General features: G+C 40.3%; 1 protein-coding gene across 1 annotated transcript in view; it reads left to right on the forward strand.

Moving 5' to 3' along the window:
* The window catches only part of kcnk3a (potassium channel, subfamily K, member 3a), a 48,442-nt gene extending 26,529 nt beyond the window's left edge, over positions 1 to 21,913 (forward strand). The window contains exon 2 of the mRNA XM_003446296.4: positions 19,412 to 21,913. Within this exon, the coding sequence (XP_003446344.1) occupies positions 19,412 to 20,337 (926 nt within the window). The 3' untranslated portion in view covers positions 20,338 to 21,913. The remainder of the gene's footprint in view (positions 1 to 19,411) is intronic.
* Positions 21,914 to 23,302: the final 1,389 nt, after the last annotated feature.

Raw genomic sequence — 23,302 nt, forward strand, 5'->3', positions numbered from 1 at the left:
TTAAATGAAACACATGAAGTCTGGAGTCCAGCTCTCCAAGTAGGTTATCATGAATGCCACGGAGCGATTTGCAGATATTATGTGATCCAGTTCTGGTAAGGTGAACCTGCAGATTGAGAGGGGGTGGGGCACCCTGTCTCCTTGCTCCAGCCATATGGGCTGCCCGAGGCAGCAGTTACCTCACCAAGGTGACAAAGAGACCTGACAGTGAAAACTGGATGGTCATTCTGTAACACCTTTCCAAAGTTACTACACTTGCAGGATTTGATTAGGAACATTTATTGACATGTAATGCATTAGTGTACATTTTGCAAAGGCAGGTCAGTTCAAAGGGCTGAACACCCTTCTTGTTATAAGACCAGAAAACCTGGACGAGCAGGGACACTCGAGCGTAGAAAATGATTGAATAATAAAGAAAAAACACAACCAGAGCTGCCCCATCAGCACGCTGTCAGCCTGACCTGATATTGAAAACCTGTGATATTAAAAAGGTACACCAAACCTCTAACACACACATTATATTTGCCTGTCATCTTTAACTTAACAAGAACAAGTTTAAAGAAATGCAGTACAAGCTCAGAAAATCCAATAAACATGCTGCACTTGAAAAAGACATTTGTTGCTGATAAAGACTTTTGTGCTCCCATAATTTTTATTGTTCGGCTTTTCCAGCCATTTCAATCGAGGCATTGAATCCCTGCTGTGAATGACAGCATGACTCTCTTATGAAAAACCATTAAGCCAAATGCTTTTTGCTCTTTTGTTCAGATTTATCTGTCAGTTTCTCAGAAGAAATATAAAATAATCACAAGATAAACAGAACAACATACTTTCTTTGCAGAGGCACACGAGGAGTAGTTAATTCTTTTTAGGGTTCATATAACACCTTAATAAGATCCATTACATGATTTAATTGGCTCTGGTCATTAAGTCAGGTGCCAGCATTAGTCTTGTGCATCACATGACACGACATATGATAGTTTTACAATGTGGCAATGAGCCTGGTCAACGGCTCAGCCAGGATGTTGATGGGCAATTGTGTCTCCAGTAGAAAGCCGTTGTCTGACGACCACACATGCTCCTATCTCTGCGAGAGTGTTGTAATGCACCCACACATTCTCTCATGTGGGCTTGTGTTTGGAAATGTCTTCATCAAATTCCATTTTAAAAATGCCTCTTGAACTGCTGAGATCATCAGAGGACAGCAAAATGAAACCTGCTTACCTCTGACAAATTAGTTTAACACAGGAGTCCTTTTCTCAAACTGCACCTTGTAAGTCACAAGAATGAAAAGTCAGACTTATTTCCCATTCAACTGTAGCAAAAATTAAAATAAAATGGAGCTAATGTTTGTTCTGGTGCATGCTTAATAAGGAAATCCTAGAAGGTTGAGTCTGTTCAGCTGGACGTATGGTTTTCACTTGAATGAAAGACGACATTTTTCTCCCAGTATAAACACATCAGATGAACAGGATCAACTTTCTGGTAATTAATGTTTCTTTCCATCTGATATCCCTATTTATGTATATAGAGCTGCTTCAGAGTTGAACCCATCATTGGGTGCCATTAAATTCTTGCAGAAGAAGTAAAGTTAACGACACAATGTGTCCGCAGGGGCACCGGTTCGGTCTTAAACAACGAATTAAACGTGTGGCATGGATATATGTTGGGCATTTTTTCCTTGTGCCTATTAATCCTGTATTTACTTGACATTGGATCAAGCGCCCACACTACTGTTCTGGTCTTGGCTACTCACATAAAGTATTATTGAATTTAACATAATGATAATTTTGTAAACTGTCATCTCCATTGCAATCAAAAGTCTGATCAGAGGCACACTTTCACTTGACTAATCAATAGTTATAAACAGTGTATGGTTTAGGCATTAAAACTACTTGGGACTAGCCCGCTGTCCAGGGTGTACCCCGACTCTCACTCTATGGTAGCTGGGATAGGCTCAAGCCACCCTGCATATGGATACATGGAAGAGAATGGATGGAACTAGCTTCTGTTCAGTATTCTTGTAAATCATAATAATGGTTCAGGAAAGATGACAGAGAGGCGGCCTACATAACCAAAAATGGTTCACAATCCTTTAAAAAAGCCACAGGTCGGGGCTGGGTCCGATATACATGGGCGCAGTTTAAGTTGTTTACGTAGCGAGACACGTGTCATTGCACCTCCTCGTGTTTCTACGGTCTCTTATTTAGTTCTGAGTTTTTCCATATTATCTTTTTGCTTTGAGTAAATTGATCTTTCTGTGTTATGTTCCAGACCGCCCCCCTCTCCGTCTGTCAGTTTAGGACAGCATCTGCTCCCTTTGAACAACTGAACCAGTTGAACATGAGCCAGAGCGAGCACGCATACATCACTGGAATCAGGTGACAGAGGCAGGTACAGGCTGCAAAGACAGAGCAAATACAAGACTTTGAATTAACAGCTGAGGGGTCAGAATAAATAGAAACAGAGGAGGATAAAGGAAAGTCATAAATGCAGAGTAAATAAATGCGAAAGGGAAAGGAATAGTCATAGAAACATGATCGCAAGACAAACAGCAGCTATTTTCTAACAGGGCATTCAGCTGAATAAAATAATACTGCTGTTCAAATAAACATAAATCAAAGGAAAAATCAAATCATAGCAGTCTTGTTATGTATTTTGTTTAACACGCTGGACTAGACAAAGCCCCTCCAGTGTGTCAGGATTAACAACCATACAGTGTTGCTCAGGTTCTGCGGTACATCTGCTGCTTTAGCTGTCATCCCAAGTGACAAACACAAAACACTTTTGGAGTCCAAATGGATCAAAAGGCATTTCACAGTGTGTGAATTATAGCAGTCATCTCCTCATTCACACTTGACCTAGTTCCTAGCCTAGATGTAAGTGTGTCTCTGCTTTTTATATATTCCACAGAAAATTGTCCTCGTCATCCTCGCCATCGACACCTGTGAGTAAATGTAGCAAACCTGTGATTCCCAACCTTATTTGCATGTTAGAACCGTACATTGAATAAAGTTTGCATTTCTTACCTGATGCGACCGCTTTAGAGGGGGATTTTATTATTTCAAAACATTATACTTCCACTGTTTGCGCATTATTGGTAGGTATGCTAGTGAATCCAGTTCAACCATTGCAAGGGATGGTCTTTCTTAATTAATACTGTATGAGGTATAGTTAACGGCTTATGGCAAAGATCCAGTTACACAGGTCCAAAGACCAATCAGTGCCTACAGTTTGTATGGAAGATCCTGACATGTTTGCATACAGTTGCCAACTACTTTGCAACCAGTTTTACTGAAGCGGCAGCCAGAAACCTCCAGCAACCGGGATACTAATTTTTTTCCTATCAAATGGTGGCTCCAGGGTATCACCAACTGGTCTTTACACTGGACTTTCTAAAACCCTGTTCTTACCTAAAATTGTGCCTCCTTGTGTTTTTTGCTGTCCTTTTATTTAATCTTATTTAGTTAAATTGCATATTTGTTTATTTCACTAAAGCATTTAAAAAGGTTAGAATCACATATTACTGTTTTTAAACATTACTAATTCATTATTCATTACTTTTATCTTACCGGCTAACCAATTATCCACTGCTCTTACTGCCCACTGAAAGTCACACTCTTAATTACGACATATACATCTAATTTCCAAGCCTTGAATAAAGCCTAGTCCTAGACTAAAGAAAACTGATGAAGACTGCCATTGAGCTCTAGGATTCAGCTAAAACTATGCCTGGGAAACTGAGCCATAACACTGAGGCATAGCTCTCAATGTAAAGCTATTTTTACAGTTCTAATTGATATTTTATCAAATGGGTCGAGCTTTTCGACATTCTTCACTTCCTGGCTATGACTCGGCCGCCCAGTTTTAATGCCTAAACCATGCACTGCTTGGGCCATCGTGTCATTATTCTGTAAATCTCTGCTTGTTTTGGCTTAATGCGTCATTATTACTGGCATCGATGCTTTGCACGACCCAGAGAATTTGTATCTATTCCCAAAAGAAACTCTTTGAAATTCCCGTATCATATTACACAACATATTCTCCCTTTCTCCTGATTTTTTCACTCTCCCTGCCCACACAGGCACACTTTTAAAGCAGATAGCCCAAGTGGAGCACTTGAAACAGATGCGTCTGTTATCTGAGTTGACCTCCTAAAAGCGTAGAGAAGAAATCCCAACTCGAGCTCCTACATTAACCACGACTACAAATTAGAGACTTCCTCCCACCTAAATTAAGCTTTGAATGTGTCTGTACTTCTTTAATAGTCCTTTTTAAATTCACAACAATGCTTCAGAGGACACGATACAGGACAAAGTCATAATCTGTCTTACTTTTAAGTGATGTTTCTTAACCTTGAATTTCTTCACTTCCCTTCATATTTCATCCCTACTGTCCTCTTCTGTCCTCCTCCCCGCTCTTACTTCCGTGTTGTGTACAGTGTTAGTGTATGTGAACCCATTTAAATACAGCTGTGTTGTGAGATTTAAACAAGTCCATATCAACTGTGTATCAGGTACATAAATCACATGATTTATTTAATTAGCTAAGCCTCCCTGAGATCTCACACTCTGCTTGGAATGCCTTGCTTACTGACCTCATGGAAAACTGTGGCCTGCCAAGGTTTCCTCTCATATCCCCTAAAAAGGAACCTAAGGAGTACGTTTGGAAATAGATGCTGATAGGGTTTTTTTTTTTCACAGTGAAAGCAAAACATATGACTTGGATGTCTGGACACACACAGACACAGCCACAGTGCTTTCTATTGTGGACAAAGGCGATTTGGCAGATAGTGAATGCTGGGGCTGTATGGCATGATAGTGAAAGGGTTTTACTACGAGACAGGTATATTTGGGGCACTGGCAGCCGAGTCGCAGCTCTCACATCTAACGCCTGGTCGCTTTGGTCTGAAGGCTTGTGATGCTTCAGTGTTTGGGCCTCAGCTGCGTGCTGGATGAAAGCACATGCTCCCAGGCCCGATTTGGAGCCCACACAGGGGTAACCAAGTTAAAGAGAACCCAGACAGACGCTCTGCCAATGCGCTGTCTCCTCTGGCGTTACATCAGATTGCTTGTGATGAATACATCCCGCATCACCCACTTTTTCTCGCTCTCTCTCAGCGGCTGGACAGGCTCCTTGTTCACTGTTGAAGCATGTAATGAAAGCCTGATTGAAGAGATTATTCTCACTATTTCACAGTCAGCCGACAGCATCATCTGAATAATGTAGAAGCTGACAAATTTGACATCATTATCAGTATGTCAAAGTACAGCCTTGCAAAGAAATCTCAGTTAAAAGGCCAGTTCATTGCGATCTGACGGTACTACCAGTAAAAAAGGCTATGATTTTTACAGCAATGGGGAACTATCATCACCCAGGCGGGCGGGCGAGCAAGCAAGTGGCGATAACTCGAGAACAAGGTGATATAGGAATTTCAAATTGATGCCATAGGTGCACCAACAAGTAATCTTGGATGTTTTCAAATCTCAGTGACCCTGACTTCAAGATCAGAAGTCCAGTTTTCAGAAAATCCCAACTTGAGACCAGGGCAACGTAGGATTTTGAAACTGATACCATAAGTGTATCTGCTAGGAAGCTGAGGGGTTCCAGTGGCCATCGCCAGTATTTTAATTTATTGGCTAGAGAAATACACTTGTTCATTCACACACTGACGGCAGTGATTTATATGACTGGTCATGTGTTGTACTGTACAAAGGAGCCAGGGACTCCATAGTTGCCAGTCAAAACAGTTATTTTCTGCTCTGCCTCTCCCATTTGCAGGACAGCGTTGTTTTTTTTATTTTTATAGGCACGTTTTTAAGCTCTCTTCAATGAGCATGTCCAGACAAATAACACCTGTTGATGTGCTTTGGCTTGAGTTAAGGTTTATTTAAGGTTTAATGGGAACCCATCTATCGTCTGATGACTTTGCCTTGAGATGACAGCAAGTGTTTTGGGGCTGTGGCCAGCAGATATCAGGGCCAAGACTTCATGTTCTCAGTTTACACATTTTAAAAAGGTAAAATAAAATAAAAAGCACCAAATTAAAGTAAGTAAAAAGTAAAAAATAAAAATGTTGCATTTTTAGTTTCACAATTTCTTAAATACAAATGAAAAAGAAAGGTTTAATTACCAAAAATAACAAATGTCAGTACAGATTTAAATTATACAGTTGTTCATGATGTCGATTTGAGCTTGAAAATATCTCTTTTGACAGTAAAATTTCGCGACCCCTGGGTTAAACTAATCACTTATTTAAAGCACAGGAAACGATTGTGGTCATGGGTAAAAAGAAATGTTGACAGTATGTGATGTCACCACCCATCACATGGTTTTTGGCCTTTGTTCATTCTAAGTGTTGGTTCATATGTGGTTAGAAGCCATGAACATTAGAAAAACAGACAATTCAGTTAATCACATAATATAATATTACCTCCACTTACACTTTGCATCAAGGACTATGTGAATATTGACAGATGGCTCGCTAAAATAGCAACAGCGTGCCTGTCAACACAAGTTCATTTAGAATCTTTGAACCACAATAAATGCACGGATTAGTCCTGCCACTCTTATGGGAATTTTCAAGAGTTTAGCAATTCTGCTTCCATTACTGATATCACTTATCAATTCTGATTGGGTTCTCATTGGCTCTGCTTTGAGAGTGACCATCGTTGCTAAGCGGCATATCAAAGACATTATGTTTGTGCAAATTAATTTCATGTTGTTTCATGTTGGGTCAAATGTTTGTGCATGTTGAAGGTTTTTCCGCCTCTTTGTTGTGGTCAGTGTAGTACACGTTACACTGAACTCTTTTCTTGAAAGTAATGCAGTACGTTACTTAATTACTCTAAGGCGAAAATAAGTTGTTACACTACTCCTGACATTACTTTCAATTTTTCTTTAAAATGACCTAAAATACACTGCCTCATAATTATCATTGAACAATAGAAAACTTTAGACCACAGTCCCACACACCAGCACAAATCCCTGTCCTAATGAGGACACACATACTGTATGATCTTTCTCTTAGTATTTGGATATGAACACAAAGCTGACAACACAAAGCAAGGATGAAAACCAGGACAGAGATACTTTAAAGTGATTGCCTAAGGGAGTCTACTATAGAAACATGAACTAAAAGAAATGGAGGATGCAGCCAGACTTCTCATCACTGACTTTGTTACCTGTTCAAGGTCTGGCTCCCGGGCTGGGGTCGGTATTCACTCAGCTTTAATATCACTCTGGGTTCTTGGCTAGCTTAGAGCTAGCATGCTGTGCAGGTGCTTGCAAAGAGCTGAAGTTGGGTTAGCAGCGTAAAGCAGTTGTTTCTGTCTTCGATGCAGTTTGCACTTTACCATCATGCTCTCTTCCTTTTGTGCAATAAATTAAAAGCAATGTCCATATCCACACTGTAGACCGAACCACTATCCAGTTCTCAGTTCCCATCTCTAGCGACTCCTGACTTAACACTGTGTGCATTAAAACAATATTGTTTGTGTGGAATACTACTTTTAAGTCTTGAGTTCAGCATTTAACTGTTGCCTTCATTATGTTTGGACAAGAGGGTTGAGATAATCAGCTGATGGCAGTGCTAAAACCCTAGGTTGGTTAGCAAGATGGGTCTCTCATATAAATTGGGATGCTTTTTGGTCAGGATAATGCACACTAAAAAGAAAATGTAGCCTTTTTGGAAAGACTGAACAGCTGATTTGGTTGACTTTTAGTCCAATTAAATGCTTGACAAGTGAGAGATATATGTGACTGAGACGTCAATTTCACTGCAACTGTAACCCAACGGTCAGAATAACTGCTCCATCGTCTGTTTTACCAACACTCTCACTTGCAATTTGTTGCATAAGGATGCCTGGTCAGAAACTCCTTTTTGTCACCCTTTAAAACCTGAACCATGAAATTGCAAGAGAATTCCCTTAAGAAAAACAAACAATCAAAAAAAACCCCCCAAAAAACGGGATCTTTGTGACAAATAAAAAAAAGAAAAGAAATAAAATACGAATTTGCATATTTGTTTTAATTTGTATGATTCTTGCTAAATCAGACATTTTTGTTTTTCAGGAAAAGGAAGTCCCACTGATAATGTAGAGGTCAAAAATATAAGACATATGATACACTTTCCCTTAAGTCAAGGGGTACCACATTAGCATGCTTTTCTGACCTACTGAAATTCCTGCTCAGCGTCATATTCCAGCATTAGGAAAAACAGCAATCAGCAAAAGTATGGCTCCTCCAACCAAAGACAAAAGTTGGAGTGTTGTTGTAGATGAATGAAGATAGTTTAGTTTTCGGACTCTTTTTGTTTAGGTTTACCCGCTAAAACTTGTGGTTTGGAAAAAAAACATGGTTCCTTAAACATTTCAGCAGTAGAGATACTCCTGTTGAACTCTATCAGATTGCCTTGCACATTCACAATAACACTACTCGAAGCATTAATATCTGACACCTATGGGTGATGACCAAAGATTGGTCTATGAAACCATAATTTACTAAATTAACATCAACATTTTCAGAGGGTTTGAAGCAAATGATTAACACCATAAACCCATCAGGAGTTCATGAATCTTACTTGATTCATGATCTCAGTAAACATTTTCCTTCTGGACTCTTTATCATCAGATGAGCCACCACTGAAGGCCATTAATACAATTAATGCAGGTTTTCTTCAGACCTTCTATAAAGTCACTAGTCACTTCATTAGGTGCTCAACTGCTTGATAGCATAAATATTCAATCAGCTGAACACATGGCAGCAAATTACTGCATTTATGTATGTTCAAATTGCTCATCAAAGGTGATAAAGAGACTGTAATAAGGCATAGTTGTTGGTGCCAGATGAATGGTCTGAGTATTTCAGAAATTGCTGATCTATTGCTGATCCACACAGCCCTATTTTCTCCTATGGTTTAGAGAGAACTGTCTAAAAAGGAGAAAATATCCACTGAGGAGCAGTTCTCTGAGTGTTGCTGACCATGTCCTTCCCGTGACCATGGCCACAGTGTACTCATCTTCTGATGGCCGGATAACACACCATGTCACAAACAGGTTAGGTGAACATGACAGTGAGTTCACAGTACTCAAATTGCCTTTATGGTCACCAGATCTCAATCCAATGGAGCACCTTTGGGATATGGAATGGGGTCAGGATGGGGATGATCAGGAGATGAATCTGTGTGATGCTACCGTGTCGCTCCTTCTTGAGTCTGTGCTACAAAGAATTAAGACAGTTCAGACAGCAAAAGGCGGTTCAACTCAGTAATAGCAAGGTGTACATGATGTGTATGGGAGGAACAAGTGGAATCTTAGAAACTGCTTCTACTTCACATCTTTATCTTGGCAATCAGGTTGGAGCTTAGAGGTGAATTTTCTCCTCTTTTTGTACAAAATTAAACATTTTCAGCATATGAGAACTCTAATTTTTCAGGTCACTGGAGTTACTTGAAGTCATCAACATGCCTGAAGGTATTTCTTTGAAATCCATAACTCATTTCAAATAAATCAAGCAAGCATGTTTCTGTTTTCCCAGTCCGTGATTACACTCACTCACTGTAAATATTCCACTAAAACGTGGTCTTAGAATTCCTTCCTTTCACACACACACGGACATTACGCAGCAGCTGTCAGCAAGGCCTTGTGGGTCAAAAGCCAAACGGAGTACTGGAGGGAGGTGGGAGGACCAGTGCTGAGCTGGAGTGCCTGTACTGTATAAACAATCGTAAGGTCGTCTGGAGTTTGAAGTGTCTGTGAATGAGAATTAATGGGGGGGCTTTAGTCCACATTTTAGATAAGAGTGGAATTGTATTCGTGGGAAATACAATGTCATAATAGCCTTTTAATGTGACATCTTTAGGTGTTATCCTTCGAAATGTTTGATGCTTACAAGTGGACAAGACTTACAGTTTGTTGGGTCATGCAATGATGTCTTTGGCCAGAGTCAACGAGAGATGAAAGCGAGCTGCGGGGAAGGCAAGCAGATTGGGCTGCTGCTCAAAGACAGTCTGTACCAAGAGGATGACATGATGATGATGTGTTTATTTGCACAGTTGTACAGAACATTCCCCAATCTGCTCAGCGTTTCAGGGATGGTGTAAACGCAGATAAGGGTGACGTCACGCTGGGATGCCTCCTCTGGCCACCTGTACGTTGAAGAACTAGGATACCCATATACGGCTGAATATTGTGATTGTGTCAGAGCACACTTCAGCTTTGCAGAAGGAATTTGTTTACAGATCACGACCGCATTACACACTGACAGCCATTCCCTCTCAGCGCAAATTATTACAACTCTTCTAGGTACACTGCTTCAGTAGGTCTATAGAAACAGGTGGTTTTTGTATGCACATCCAAAGCTTTTTGCAGTTTTTTCCACTCATTCACTTTTGGGTAGTTCAACACATAGCTAGATAAGAGGCACTTCCTCCCCCCAGGACTCATGGGCTGGGTGTCAAACTACTCAGCCTTTTATGGTGCAACATGACACACGAGGTGGGCGGGGCTAGAGTAATGCAAGGCATGTCAGGATATCATACTTGTAACTAGCCCTCTGAGCATCTGCTGTGTTTAGCATGTTAGTCTTTATATTTACAGCATGTTAATGGAAAACTCCTTCCAAAATGCACATGTTGTATAAATACTGTAAGGCTCTGGTGTTACATTGTGAGTGTTTCCTCTCAGCCTCTTGTTCCCCCCAAAAATTAATTTAAAAAAAATCTTTAATTTTGTCTACAGTTACATAACCACACCTCATCTTTAAGAAGTAATTTTGGAAACCCTAGTAATCATTTTTCTTTTTGCGGGGTGAAAGAGAACCGAGATGACAGAAGACGATCTAAAAAGGGATCGTGTCGGCAGAATCTGACCAATCACAAACATGGGCGGGTCTGTTGGTAGCAGAGCAGCTAAATTTCACAAATGAATTTAAAATAGAGAAATATAATAGTAAAAAATATGAAAAAGTTAAACATACACACAGCTGCTGCAGCCAGATCAGCAGCTTTTATTATTTTACCTGCAGCCTCGCTAGAGTTTCATAACCTAAGAGTAATGAATAAATATAAAAGACAGAATTAAAATTCAGGGTTAATGTAAATGCAAATTCAATACAAGGTCCAAAGGTACAAATCGCTGCTTTAGTGACACAGTAACGCAGTGTGCTTACGGGAAAGTAACAGTAATCTAATTACTTTTTTTTTTACAATATTAATCCCTTACATTACTCATTACTTGAACAAAGTAATCGGATTACAGTAACGCGTTACTGCCCATCTCTGCTCACAACTCTCATGATGGGTGGCTGCCAGGTGGTTGCAGACCGGATCATGTGTTTATACTTGTAGAACACAACAAATTGTTGTGAAACTGTTTGGAACCAACAAGAAGAAAAAAAACAGTCAGGCAATAAAGTTGCTACTAATAACTTATATTTATTACTGAACCTGTTCTGGGAAGCACAAAGACTTTTAGATGCCCTTGATGGGTCTTTCAGGATCAGCGATGCCATTTTCCAGAGACCTGATTGGTCAGTAGGCAGCAATTTCATACCTGTTGATTTCTAATCGAGAGTGTGACCGCATCTAGAGCAGATTAGGTCTGCAGCATGTTACTATGACAATATACCCTGGCAGGAAGTGAACTGCTGTTGTAATACTAAAAATTGAATAGGCACAAATCCTGCACCGTAGCGGCCTCTGTGTACTTATGGCTCACAGTCTGTGAATGACACCGTCTTTTACATGACAGACATTAATGTTTTATTTTGGTTTCTGGCCTTTTTTTATTTATTGTTACACGTTTTACTAAAGAGCTATTTAAAATTTTACTGAAGTAAAATTTTCCTAACTTTTTAGATAACAATCTTTTATGCCACACAGTAAATAGCATAATATGCTAATTTTGTCAAAATATTAGCTTAAAATCTGAAATAATTCTCATCACAGTTATTAAATAGACCATTCAAATGCTTCACATGCCTCTAAAACACCTTAACATGCTACCCAACAAACATCGTTTCCTCACACAGAGAGCTTCTAATTTATTCAATAATACAAAGAAAAGAAAACCAAGTCCTCCACTCGTTTCACCTTTGTCCCTCAGTCTTGTATGAAACCATACACACACATACACAGAGAGAGAGAGAGAGAGACTGATGAGCGCACTAACAAGCTTGGTGCTGCCTGGGCTTCAGGATACAGAGATGTTTAAGGACGTTATCAGTCGCCTACCCTAGAGAGTGTAGTGCTGCCACCAGCATCTAAGTAAAAGACTCCATATCCTGCATCTTTTTACATATATGGTTGTATTTGATTTTTGTGAAGACACTTTACCTCTGTGGTGTATGCTGTGGACTAGTTGCATGCAGCCTATCCTTACAAATTACTGACAAAGAGCCCCTGATAAATGCACCACCTCTTTGAGAATCCCTTCCCATTAGGTGAGCTGATGAATAGGTTGTGCTCCTTGTCTTGCTGGCGAGAACAAATTGTGCCTGGTAATCAATGAAAATTTAATTGAGTGACAGAGAACTGGAGCCCTGGGAGCTGCATTTATGCCATTCTTTGATGTATTTTCAAAGCCCGTTTTTACCCCTGCCTAATTAATCAGCGTAATGAAGACTTTAGATGCAGTTGGGAATGCGGTTAATGTTTTGTTTAAGAAGCAGGAAGGAACTGTATACACTGAATTGTTATCTGTAAAGGCAAACTAGAGTTAGAAATGGGATATGACAACCAGCAGCAGTTTTGCATTTGCATTGCTACAGATGAGCAGTGTTGGAAGATATCAAACATTTAATTTGGAAAATCTGATCGAGGGTTAATATGGCACAGCACTGAATAAAGCTGTGTTCCCATCTGCTAAAGTGAATACGGGAGGATTAAAAACTGTGAAATGAATTACAGGGAAAAAAAAAAAAAAGTATTTCAGGCCAGGATTGAAATCTTGAAATGAAACCTCCAAATTACAAAATGTTGGCAAGGCTATCATGGGGGAATATTTCGCTCTGCAGAATGATTTGTTTTGGAGCATTTAAATTAGCACTAACCTGTTGCTAGAGGCATTAGCTTAAGCGACTGGCTGTAAATCCTGATTCTGCAATCAGAGGCAGCAGCGAGGAGGGTCTGAGTGTATGGTGCACCTGTGTTCTGCTGAAATTCATTAGCCTCCCGTGCCAAATAAGTATTTAGAAAACTCTTATCTCATTCCACAGTTATGCAATTTTCAGATTTTCTTTCACATGATAATTACAGGAATTGGGTTACGAGACAATCAGCCTCGGGATACGGCAAAAGCCTTCGGTGCTGGTTTTCTATCATGCAACAATCCCAACACAAATTGAGAATCTGAGATAATTTTAGCGGGGGATTAGTGTCCCACCTCCCCCATGATCAGTCCATCAAATATGCACAAACAGTTGTGGCAATTCCTTCATAACGACACTGCCAATTTGAAACTAGATCTTTTCTGGATTAATACTTCAGTTTCAGACAGTCAGGGGTTGTTCAAACAAAACCTCTTTATCTTCTATTGTTTTGTGACGGATGAGGCTGCACCTTTCCTCTGCCAGTCACTGTAATCCATGCAAACAGAGCGAACAGCCCTGCTGCTTTCCCCTGCGTGCCAGCACAAGTCGTGGAGACATCCTGTCTCATGATAACTTTGTCACTGTTTGGGGGCCTTTCTGAAGATGATTTTGTCGCGACTCTTCACTCTCTCACATGGTGATAGGACTGCTGGCGTTGTTGCCTCCAGCTCCCGTGTGTGCCGGTGACAAGTGCCACTGTCACTCTGGTCATCCCCCTGTCTCAACAGGCCACATGCTCTTTGTGACAGCTCCAAACAGGCCTGCAGCTCAACCTCTGTGCTCACCTGAGCATAAACTGCCCTGCTTACTCCATGATGAATGATTAATCAGTGCATTCATTTATTTTTACTTACAGGTAAAAATCTTAAAAATCTTTCCTGATTTAAATTTGGCCACTCCTTTCACGGTCATCTCCCTAAGGAGTTCTGCAGCACATCCAGTGCTCCTATTTCTAGATCCCATCTTTTGGGAATCCCAAACGTGACTGCTGCACGTGCATATTTGCGATATGCATGTCCATTATGTCAGAACAACAACCCTTCAAGTGAAATTATATTTTGAGGAAAGAGAAAGAAGTCACATGAAGCGAAATCTTGTGAGTACCCTACTCAGAACGCAGAAACCAATAAAGCATTTTAACTTTAACCTCCTAGGACCTGGCGTCCACATATGTGGACATCACATTTTGTGTTGTCTAGACCAAAATACTAAATTTTGCTCTACAAGGGCCTGATATCCACTTACGAGGACATTATACTGCCTCTGTTTTATCAAAATTTAAAACGAATATCCTCATATGTGGCTCTCATTTTTCTTAGAAACAAAAATTGGGTAAAAAAAAAAAAAAAAAATCTGGTGATTCTTTGTTTTAACATTCATCGGGTCCCAATCAGCCCAAATATCAAAGAGAAATTAAAAATGCATGCCATGGAAGAGTTCGGGTCTTAGGAGGTTAAAAAACAAAAAGGGTAGAACATTTAAAATAACAAAAACTAAAAGCACACAATGCTAACTGGCAGTCCAAAGTAATATCATGTCCACAGGCATCACAGTCTTAAACGAAATGCTCAAGAAGCCATCATAGCAATGACTTTTTCATCACTTTCCTCACTATAAATCGCCGTTAACTGGGTCCAGCTCCACATTCAGTCAGTCCCAAATTTCCCAGTTCATTTTGCCACTTCCTCGTTGTTCCATTGGGGCCCCACCCTGGTGAGTCTCTGTGATGCCCTCTGTGATGTGTCGATCCCACTGTGCCAACTACTGCGCTGGACTCCTTTTATATCCGGTGACTGAGCAGGTGTAGGTCATTCGTTGAATTATGAAGATGCAAGTTGGAAGTAGTACAATTTTAATTTTTTTAAATAAAAGCATGCAAATAAAAGAATAAGATAAGATAACCTTCATTAGTCCCACATGTGGGAAATTTGTTGTGTCACAGCAGAAAGTGGACAATGCAAAGTTACAGTAGCAAAAATTAAGAAAAACACTGGAATAGGATAAGGTAATAAGAATAAGAATAAACAGAACAGAATAAAATGCAACGTTGTCAGAAAAAGACAACTGCACTTAGTGTTACTGTACATGTGTGGATGTGTGCATGCTAAATATGAATAATCAAAATCAATATTAACGAAACCCACAACATAAAATCACAGACAAGATAAAATATTAAAGTTGCTTCCACACTATGACAACACTCCTGACTTTTCAGTGTGCTGTGAGTGAGCACACAGTGACACAAAGGCATAAGGCACAGCTAAGGTCATTCACGGCATATGGATGATACAAAATGCACATTCACAGTCTCACCTACAGGGATGCATTTTACCCTGCACAACCCTATGAATGTAAAAACAACAAGCATGCTCCTGGTCGAAGCTGTGACCTGATGGCGCCGTTGCCAGGCTTGGACATTCCACACTTTTCCACTGAGACTGATGGTTGGTTAGTTTGTTGAAATCACATATGCACATGTGCTATACTGCAGCACCTCGAAGAGGCTAGTGGCTACATTTAAATAGGAATTATTTTTTATTTTTATGGGGAAAGCCACAAAACCCTGTATGTCGCTAACATTTTAAAGAAAGAAACACACTCAGGGATTTCACCCCAACATCTTTTCTTGCACTGTGACTAATTATGTTAACTTTCAATAACTTCTTCTTCTTTTCTTTTCTACTAGCAGTGTGCAGGGCCTGAGGGGACAGTAATAAATAATTTCAAATGCAGAAGTAAGTTTGAGCTGCACCTTCTGAAATGAAAGTAATAATGAAAAATTTCCTTAGAAGGTTATGACTTTAATATATATGCATAAAAAGTAACACTGAGATGGAAGTTTGGAGGGATGGACTGACCATATGCATTTCTGATTAGCAGCATTTGTTGGAGAAAAAGCAAGTCAGTAGTCAGTTATAATAATGGCAAATGCACATGACTGATTACAGCACTGTTCATTACATTTTGGTAGAAAGATGGTGCAGCAATGTATTGGAATGTGTGCAAACATACAGTATATATGGCAAAAACAGAGTTTGTATAATTCTAACAAGCTTGAAAGTCAATATTTAGGTGTGACCACCTTTATTCATCAACACAGCCTGAACTCTCTTAGGCTACGTTCACACTGCAGGTGAAAGCGCATCAAATCCGATTTTTTTGACCCTATGCGACCCATATCCGATCATGGTATGACAGTGTGAACGGCACAAATCCGATATTTTCAAATCCGATCTGGGTCACTTTCGTATGTGGTCCTGAATCCGATACATATCCGATGTTTTAGAAAGCGACTGCTGTGTGAACGGTCAAGTCGCATTAAATCCGTCTTTTACGTCACTGACACAAGACAGACGCCAATTATCAGCGCCGGAGAAGCGCCCGATAGGACATCGCGAACGATTTCTTGCCATCCGGTGAAACTGTTAGGAAGACCACGTATGAGAAATGTGAACATTTTATTTTTACTGTATTTTCTGCAGATTCTGACAGAAATCTGCAACTATCCTTTGAAGCACCGCTCCTCTAAAGCAGCAAAAAGGATCATTATTAGGTTATTTGCATTATTATGTAAATAACAAAATAACTTAAAGCAAAAATTTGGAAACATAAAGTCCGAAGTCTTTATATTAAGGGCCATCAGTCAAACAATATTGTTTGCTCTGGGTCTAAACAGAGCGAGTTGTGTGTGACATCTTCTTTTGCGCATGCGGGCCGCTTTGAGCGTTCACACTGGAGAGCGTTTGATGTCGCATTTTATGTGTAGTGTGAACAAGCAGACAAAAAAATCGGATTTTATCAAAAAATCGGAATTGAGCATTAAGACCTGCAGTGTGAACGTAGCCTTAGACAAACGTTCTTCTAATGTCTCTAAGTACTCTTCAGGAATAGTTAAACAGGCTTCTTGAAGGAGATTCAAAGCTCTTCTCTGGATGATGGCGGCCTTTTGTTCTGCTCTTTGTCAAAATTATCCCATACTACTTCAATAATGTTGAGGTCTTTGCTTTGGGGAGGCCAATCCATGACTGATAGTGTTATGTTGTGTGTTTTTTCTATCCAGGGATCCTTCCACTGCACTGGCAGTGTGTTTGGGTTCATTGCCATTTGAGAAATGAAGCCATTACCAATCAGATGCTTTCCACACAGTGCTGCATGGTGGATCAAAATCTGACAGTACTTTTCTGCCAGCTCTTTGGGAATCCCCTTGCAAGGGGATTCCCAAAGAGGTGGGGAGTCAACTGGGTTATCGTTGTCATTTTTCATAGATTCAGCTAAAGCAATGGGAACAAATTGTGTTATTACAGGTACAAATATTGGACTGAAAATGTGTAAAAAAAAAAATAAAAAAAAAAAGGAGTCAGTGTGCAAAGAAAAACTTTGAAAAACTTGACAGCAAAGCCTGGCTTCATGGAAGCAAAGTGTAAAGAAATTAAAGCTGACTCAAGACTTTCGAACAGTACTATATATTGTAAGAACTGAATACAGCATACAGGACGAGGTATAGCAGTAAGGTTGAAACATGTTAGTGAAAAGAATGATTTAAATATCCTCAAAGGAACGGAGCGTGATTGGAACAGAGAGTTAAAAGATAAACAACTTAAGTTGTGTCCTTTAAATGGTTTATAAAACAGCAACCAGTTTGCTTAGTTAGCTCTGTAATTGCTTACAGAAAGCAAGAGAAAAATGGTTCTAATAGGTAACATTACAAACTTAGTTTTTAAAAGATTAACATAATAGACGGCTGAAATAGAGAGCTAAATGTACTGAATAAATAGCTGGCCAGATAACACGGATGAACAGCTGAAAGTGCTGATTAAATGTTTGAAATCGCTAATTCAAATTATTAAACTGTTTAAGCAGTTTGCTAGAAGTAATGGCTGAAAGCAAATAACAGTCCCGGAGAACAGCTGGAAAAATTATTGCAGGCCTAATGGATAAACTGTTGAAAGACCTAAAAGTAAATTATTTAACCATCCCAACCAATAAGTGATGGAATAATAGTACGTGTGCTGCACCAGGAATGCTAATTTTATTCAAGTTTAAAAGCACTCCCATGCAGATATTAAGCTCAACCTAAGGTCATCATTTGTCCCGAGAATCAGACTCTTACTTAGAAAAGACTGCAGTCAGAGGTAATTTCTCTGTCTTTGGGAAATGTGATAAATTTCTTTGTGGGGATGAGATTAAAAATAGGCAAAGCCACAAAGAAGCAAGATGTCCTTGCACTCGGAGAACAGGTCAGGTTTTTCCTTCTCCTGAGAGATCCATCAGTCGTAATGACTCTCATTTTGGCGGCACAACTGGGAAAGCTTTAAACATATTTGGCACCAGACAGACAGATGGTTCAAACGCATGGATCAGCACGGCAAAAGAACCAGAGCCTAAAGAATTAAATCAACCCAGGAGTAATTACATTCAACTATTGGTCAGCCCATTCCACTTGCCTAGCCTGTTGTTATCGGGGACGTCATCTTTCGGCCCCGGCGCGCAACAGGTCCTCGTATTGGGAACATATTTCACGCTGTAATGATGTTGCTTGCGAGGGAGTCATATCCTGCTGGGCAATAATAATGAGAAGATGATGTTATGACACAAAAGGCTGACAATTAACCTGAAAATACATCCTGAAATTTGGGAGCTCCATGCTCTGTATGGATACAAAATCTCTGAGTCAGGCCATAAAGTAGGAGGTAGTGTGTGCTTGCAGGCCATTTCAGTGAGTACACATCTCCCTGACAGTATGTTTATACAGTAAGTGGTTTATCAGCTGCTCTCTGTTTTATGGGGGATAAATTACTGGAAAATTTTCTCCCACTTTTTGATAGTCTTTGCGCCATAGATACTTTTTTGGGAGGCTTTGACTGTTAAAGGCCACAATGCTGAAGAGTTTCTATACTTTGTGGGGCAAAAAGTGGTGTTATAGAAACAAACAAAAAGACCAGTATGTTCACACTACCCTATGGTGTCCTGTTTATTTGATCTGGAAAATGTTGAGTCCTAATTAGGTGCAAATGTACTCATTAGTTGAAGCCACTCTGCGGACACCGATTGTCAATGAATTATTCAAGCTCTCTCTCTCTCCTGTACGTGACATCAATACTCGGCTCTTCCCGCCACACCGCTGTGCATTCTCATCTCCAATTGCATACTGCCGCTGTGAAATGAAGGGTTTTTGAATTCATCAGAAGAGCTGCTCAGAGAATACAAATCATTCATATCTTTCCTGCCTCCAGCCTTCTCTTCTCAGACCCCTGTCCTCTGCACTGCAGATTTAATTAGTTCTGCCCCAGTAACGCTGCTTCTTTCTCCCTCCTTCCCTCAGGTTATGGCCATGCAGCCCCCAGCACAGATGGAGGGAAGGTGTTCTGCATGCTTTACGCCCTCCTGGGCATCCCTCTCACCTTGGTCATGTTCCAGAGCGTGGGTGAGCGGATCAACACCTTTGTCAGGTACCTGCTCCACCGCCTGAAGAAGTGCCTTGGAATGAGGTGCACTGAGGTCTCCATGGTCAACATGGTGACCATCGGTTTCATATCCTGCATGAGCACGTTATGTGTGGGCGCACTGGCATTCTCCCACTTTGAGGGGTGGAGTTTCTTTCACGCCTACTACTACTGCTTCATCACGCTCACTACCATCGGCTTTGGGGACTATGTGGCGCTGCAGAATGAGCACGCTCTGCAGAAGAAGCCTCAGTACGTGGCCTTCAGCTTCATCTACATCTTGACAGGTCTGGCTGTGATTGGAGCGTTCCTCAACTTAGTAGTGCTGCGCTTCATGACCATGAACGCCGAGGACGAGAAGAGGGATGCTGAACAGAGGGCTCTACTGGCCCATAACGGTCAGGCAGGCGGGCACATCAACTGCTCCGTAGACCCGGCCTCTCCTTCCTCCACGCATTCTGGGTGTGTCGGCGGAGGGAGTGCGGTCGGAGGAAGCGGAGGAGGCGGAGCGGCAAGCCGGGGTCTGCGTAATGTTTACGCTGAGGTGCTTCATTTCCAGTCCATGTGCTCCTGTCTTTGGTACAAAAGTAGAGAGAAGCTGCAGTACTCCATACCCATGATCATCCCCCGCGACCTCTCCACTTCAGACACCTACATGGAGCAGGGAGAGGCTTTTTCCAATCCCCTTCACTCTAACGGCTGTGTGTGCAGTCTGCAGCGCCACTCGGGCATCAGCTCAGTGTCCACGGGGCTGCACAGCATCAACACCTACAGAAGACTCAATAAACGCAGATGTTCCATCTAGAAACCCAGAGGACTTTGTGCATTTAGATGAAGTCCCACTTGAAGTGAGGGAGAGCCCTCCTACTGTGGTGCGAGATTAGTTGTGGACACCAAGGGAACTCTATTTGCATCCTGAAGAGATGGACTCTAGACGTTTGCCTCTTTCTGGCACTGAAGCGGATGCATCCTTCAGACTCCAGCCATGTATTTAACTTCCATTAATTAAGCACAAACCATTTGGCGCCAACATTGTTACTGATGTTACAGAGAAATGACGCTAATGGTTGTTTTAGAAGCATTCGTTACGCAACTATTGCTGTTAGAAGACAGGGAAAAAAACCACGTGCATCTCTCTGCACCTCTGAATATCGAGTATCTTAATATTGAACTCAGTACTTTCTGTGCTCATGAGGCGGAACTTTATGTTTGAGTATGAAAAGGGACAAAATACACTGTGAGACACACTTTTAAGAGTGAGTAGGGTGTACTAACTGTATAAAATCCCTGCCAAGATATATTTTATTGAAACAAAAAACAACTTAAATCCACATTTTCCAAAATAAATCTTTGGTTGTAAGAAGTATGCTCACTTCAGTGAAATTAAAGCTTGTATATATTTGGACACTAGTAGGTGTTATTGAGGGAAAGCCTATTTTTTCAGTGAACGTTTAAAAGATAATTGATCTCAGTGTCTCCTGTGTGTCTACAGTTCAAGTTTAAACCAAACTTTCTGCTCTGCTAACTACTTTATTTTCTCCATCCATGAGATTAAACCACTGTGTAGGTGCTTAAATGACTGAGAATGATTGAGCAGGTTTGCTGAAGAACATTTTGGGGATCAAACCTGCGACAGTGTCTTCAACCACTAAGGCCTCCCCGACAGCCCATTCAGACTTCTCTGCAAAGCGCTGTGAATTTCTTTTGCAAAGTTTCTTCGTGTGCATCAAACTATCTTATGTACATGTTGCTTGTCATATGTTTTCATATAGAACAACTATATTCTCATAGTCTAAATTAGAGCATGCGAGCTCACTTACGTGTAGTGGAAAGTCATTACTCAGTGCTGCACCTTAGAGGACTGTCGTACATGCTTTCATACACTGGATCTCAGTGAACCATTTTTTTAATGGAGTCACATTATGTTGGCGATACACCCCAATTAACTCCTCCCGCTTTACTACACAGAAATGTTGAATTCAGTACAGATGACTGAGAATATCAGGCGTCCACCTCACTTACCGATGGCCTCATAGTTTGCACCTCATGCACTTATGGAGTCTTTGCTCCAGCCCCGTCTAAACGCACTCGGCTCAGCTAGCTGAGGCCTTTATGCAGCGCTCACTTTTGCTTCAGTCCTCTCTGAAAGAGTTTTCTTACATAATCTTTAGCTTATTATATTTTAGTTTAGTGGTTTTACTTTACAGAGTGTCACATTTCATCCTTTTTTTTGTACTGGAATGTTCTCATTAACTGCAATATGCCTGTTAACATTGTTCAGCATCTCTTGTTAACCGAGTGATGAACAGTCAGCTTTGTGTGTTACTATACATTAACATTATGTTTTTTTCTTTAACTATAATAAAACATGATTTAAATAACACGGCTCTCATTTAATAATCTTGTAAAGTGTCTTAAATTTGGTCTTGTTGCTTTTGGTGTATTATTTTAATTTTTAATCATGATATTGGTGTCGATCCAATACCAAGTAAATACAGGGCTGGTAGTGTTGATACCAGTACTGATACCTTTAACCTATAAAGGCAGCTTATATATGGGAGAGCAGTGTCTCATGATTTTTGAGATGAATCATCATCACTTGAAAAAACTGCTAACACATTTTAATTACCAATAAATCCACACAACAAAACACACTTTTGAAAATATGTGTAACACAATTTTTTGTGTGTGTTACAGTGGAGGTATATTTTTTCATTTCCAAAAAACCCCCCAAAACCCCGCAACCTTGCCACTGCAACCTGAACATTTCAAAAGGAAACTGAAGGTAAACAGTCTCTATTTGTTTTTATAAACAAGTCAGTATTTTCCATGCAAACTATGGGCAACTGAAGCAATCTGCCTGTGACTGAGTCCTGGGAGATTTTTGAAGTAGCCAGAGCCATTGAATGGACTGCACAGTCGCATCATCTCCATTCACTCCAATGAACCTTTTTTTTTTGGTTACAGTAATGGCAGCTCATGGAGCCTCATAATAGTCAAATCAATGCATTCTTTTCAACAGCTCTGGCTCTGGCTCTGTCCAGACAAATCCTCACATATTTTACTATTTTACTATATCGATGTAATCACATATACAGTTGCATCTGGTATGGTAATATTATAAATCAATGCAGTTATAGATGAATACTTATCAAAAATCGACAGTCGCTGGTAAGCACTGTATTGCGTGACAAACGCAATTCTGAACGATCGCCGACACGACTGACTTACTCAGTGGTTCTGGGTGTAGCACCATATACCATTTCGAGACCAAGTTCACCTTGTGACTGCCAGTGGCATCATTCAACAACCAATTACATCCAATTCGGGAATATATATTCGGTTACACCAATGTCTCGGTTTGCGTTACTTTGGCCGGACAAACTGTATTAGTTGAACAAATGTATGTTGAGAAATAGATCTTCATAAACAATGCTTTTATTCTAAATGACACCCACAGCACAGAAACGCGCTTAGAAAGACATTAAAAAATTGCTGGGATTTTAAATATTTTAAAATATGTAAATATTTTATAAGTGAGGAAATGCATTCAGAATATTATTTTACAATTAAAGGATGGCCATCTGTGTAAACATAATCTTTGTTTGTTTGCAGGAAAACTCCTGCGGTGATGTTAAATAATTTACGATTTCAGATGATTTGTCTAAATGAAAACATAACCAAACCCTTTCCACCCTCTGAAGACAGATGTTGTGTGTTGCTTTTCTTTGCTTTTGCATCAAGTTTTATAAAGTTGCTGAGAAATGTGC

The sequence above is a fragment of the Oreochromis niloticus genome, linkage group LG15, assembly GCF_001858045.2.
Source record: "Oreochromis niloticus isolate F11D_XX linkage group LG15, O_niloticus_UMD_NMBU, whole genome shotgun sequence".
NCBI classification, from domain to species: Eukaryota; Metazoa; Chordata; class Actinopteri; order Cichliformes; family Cichlidae; genus Oreochromis; species Oreochromis niloticus.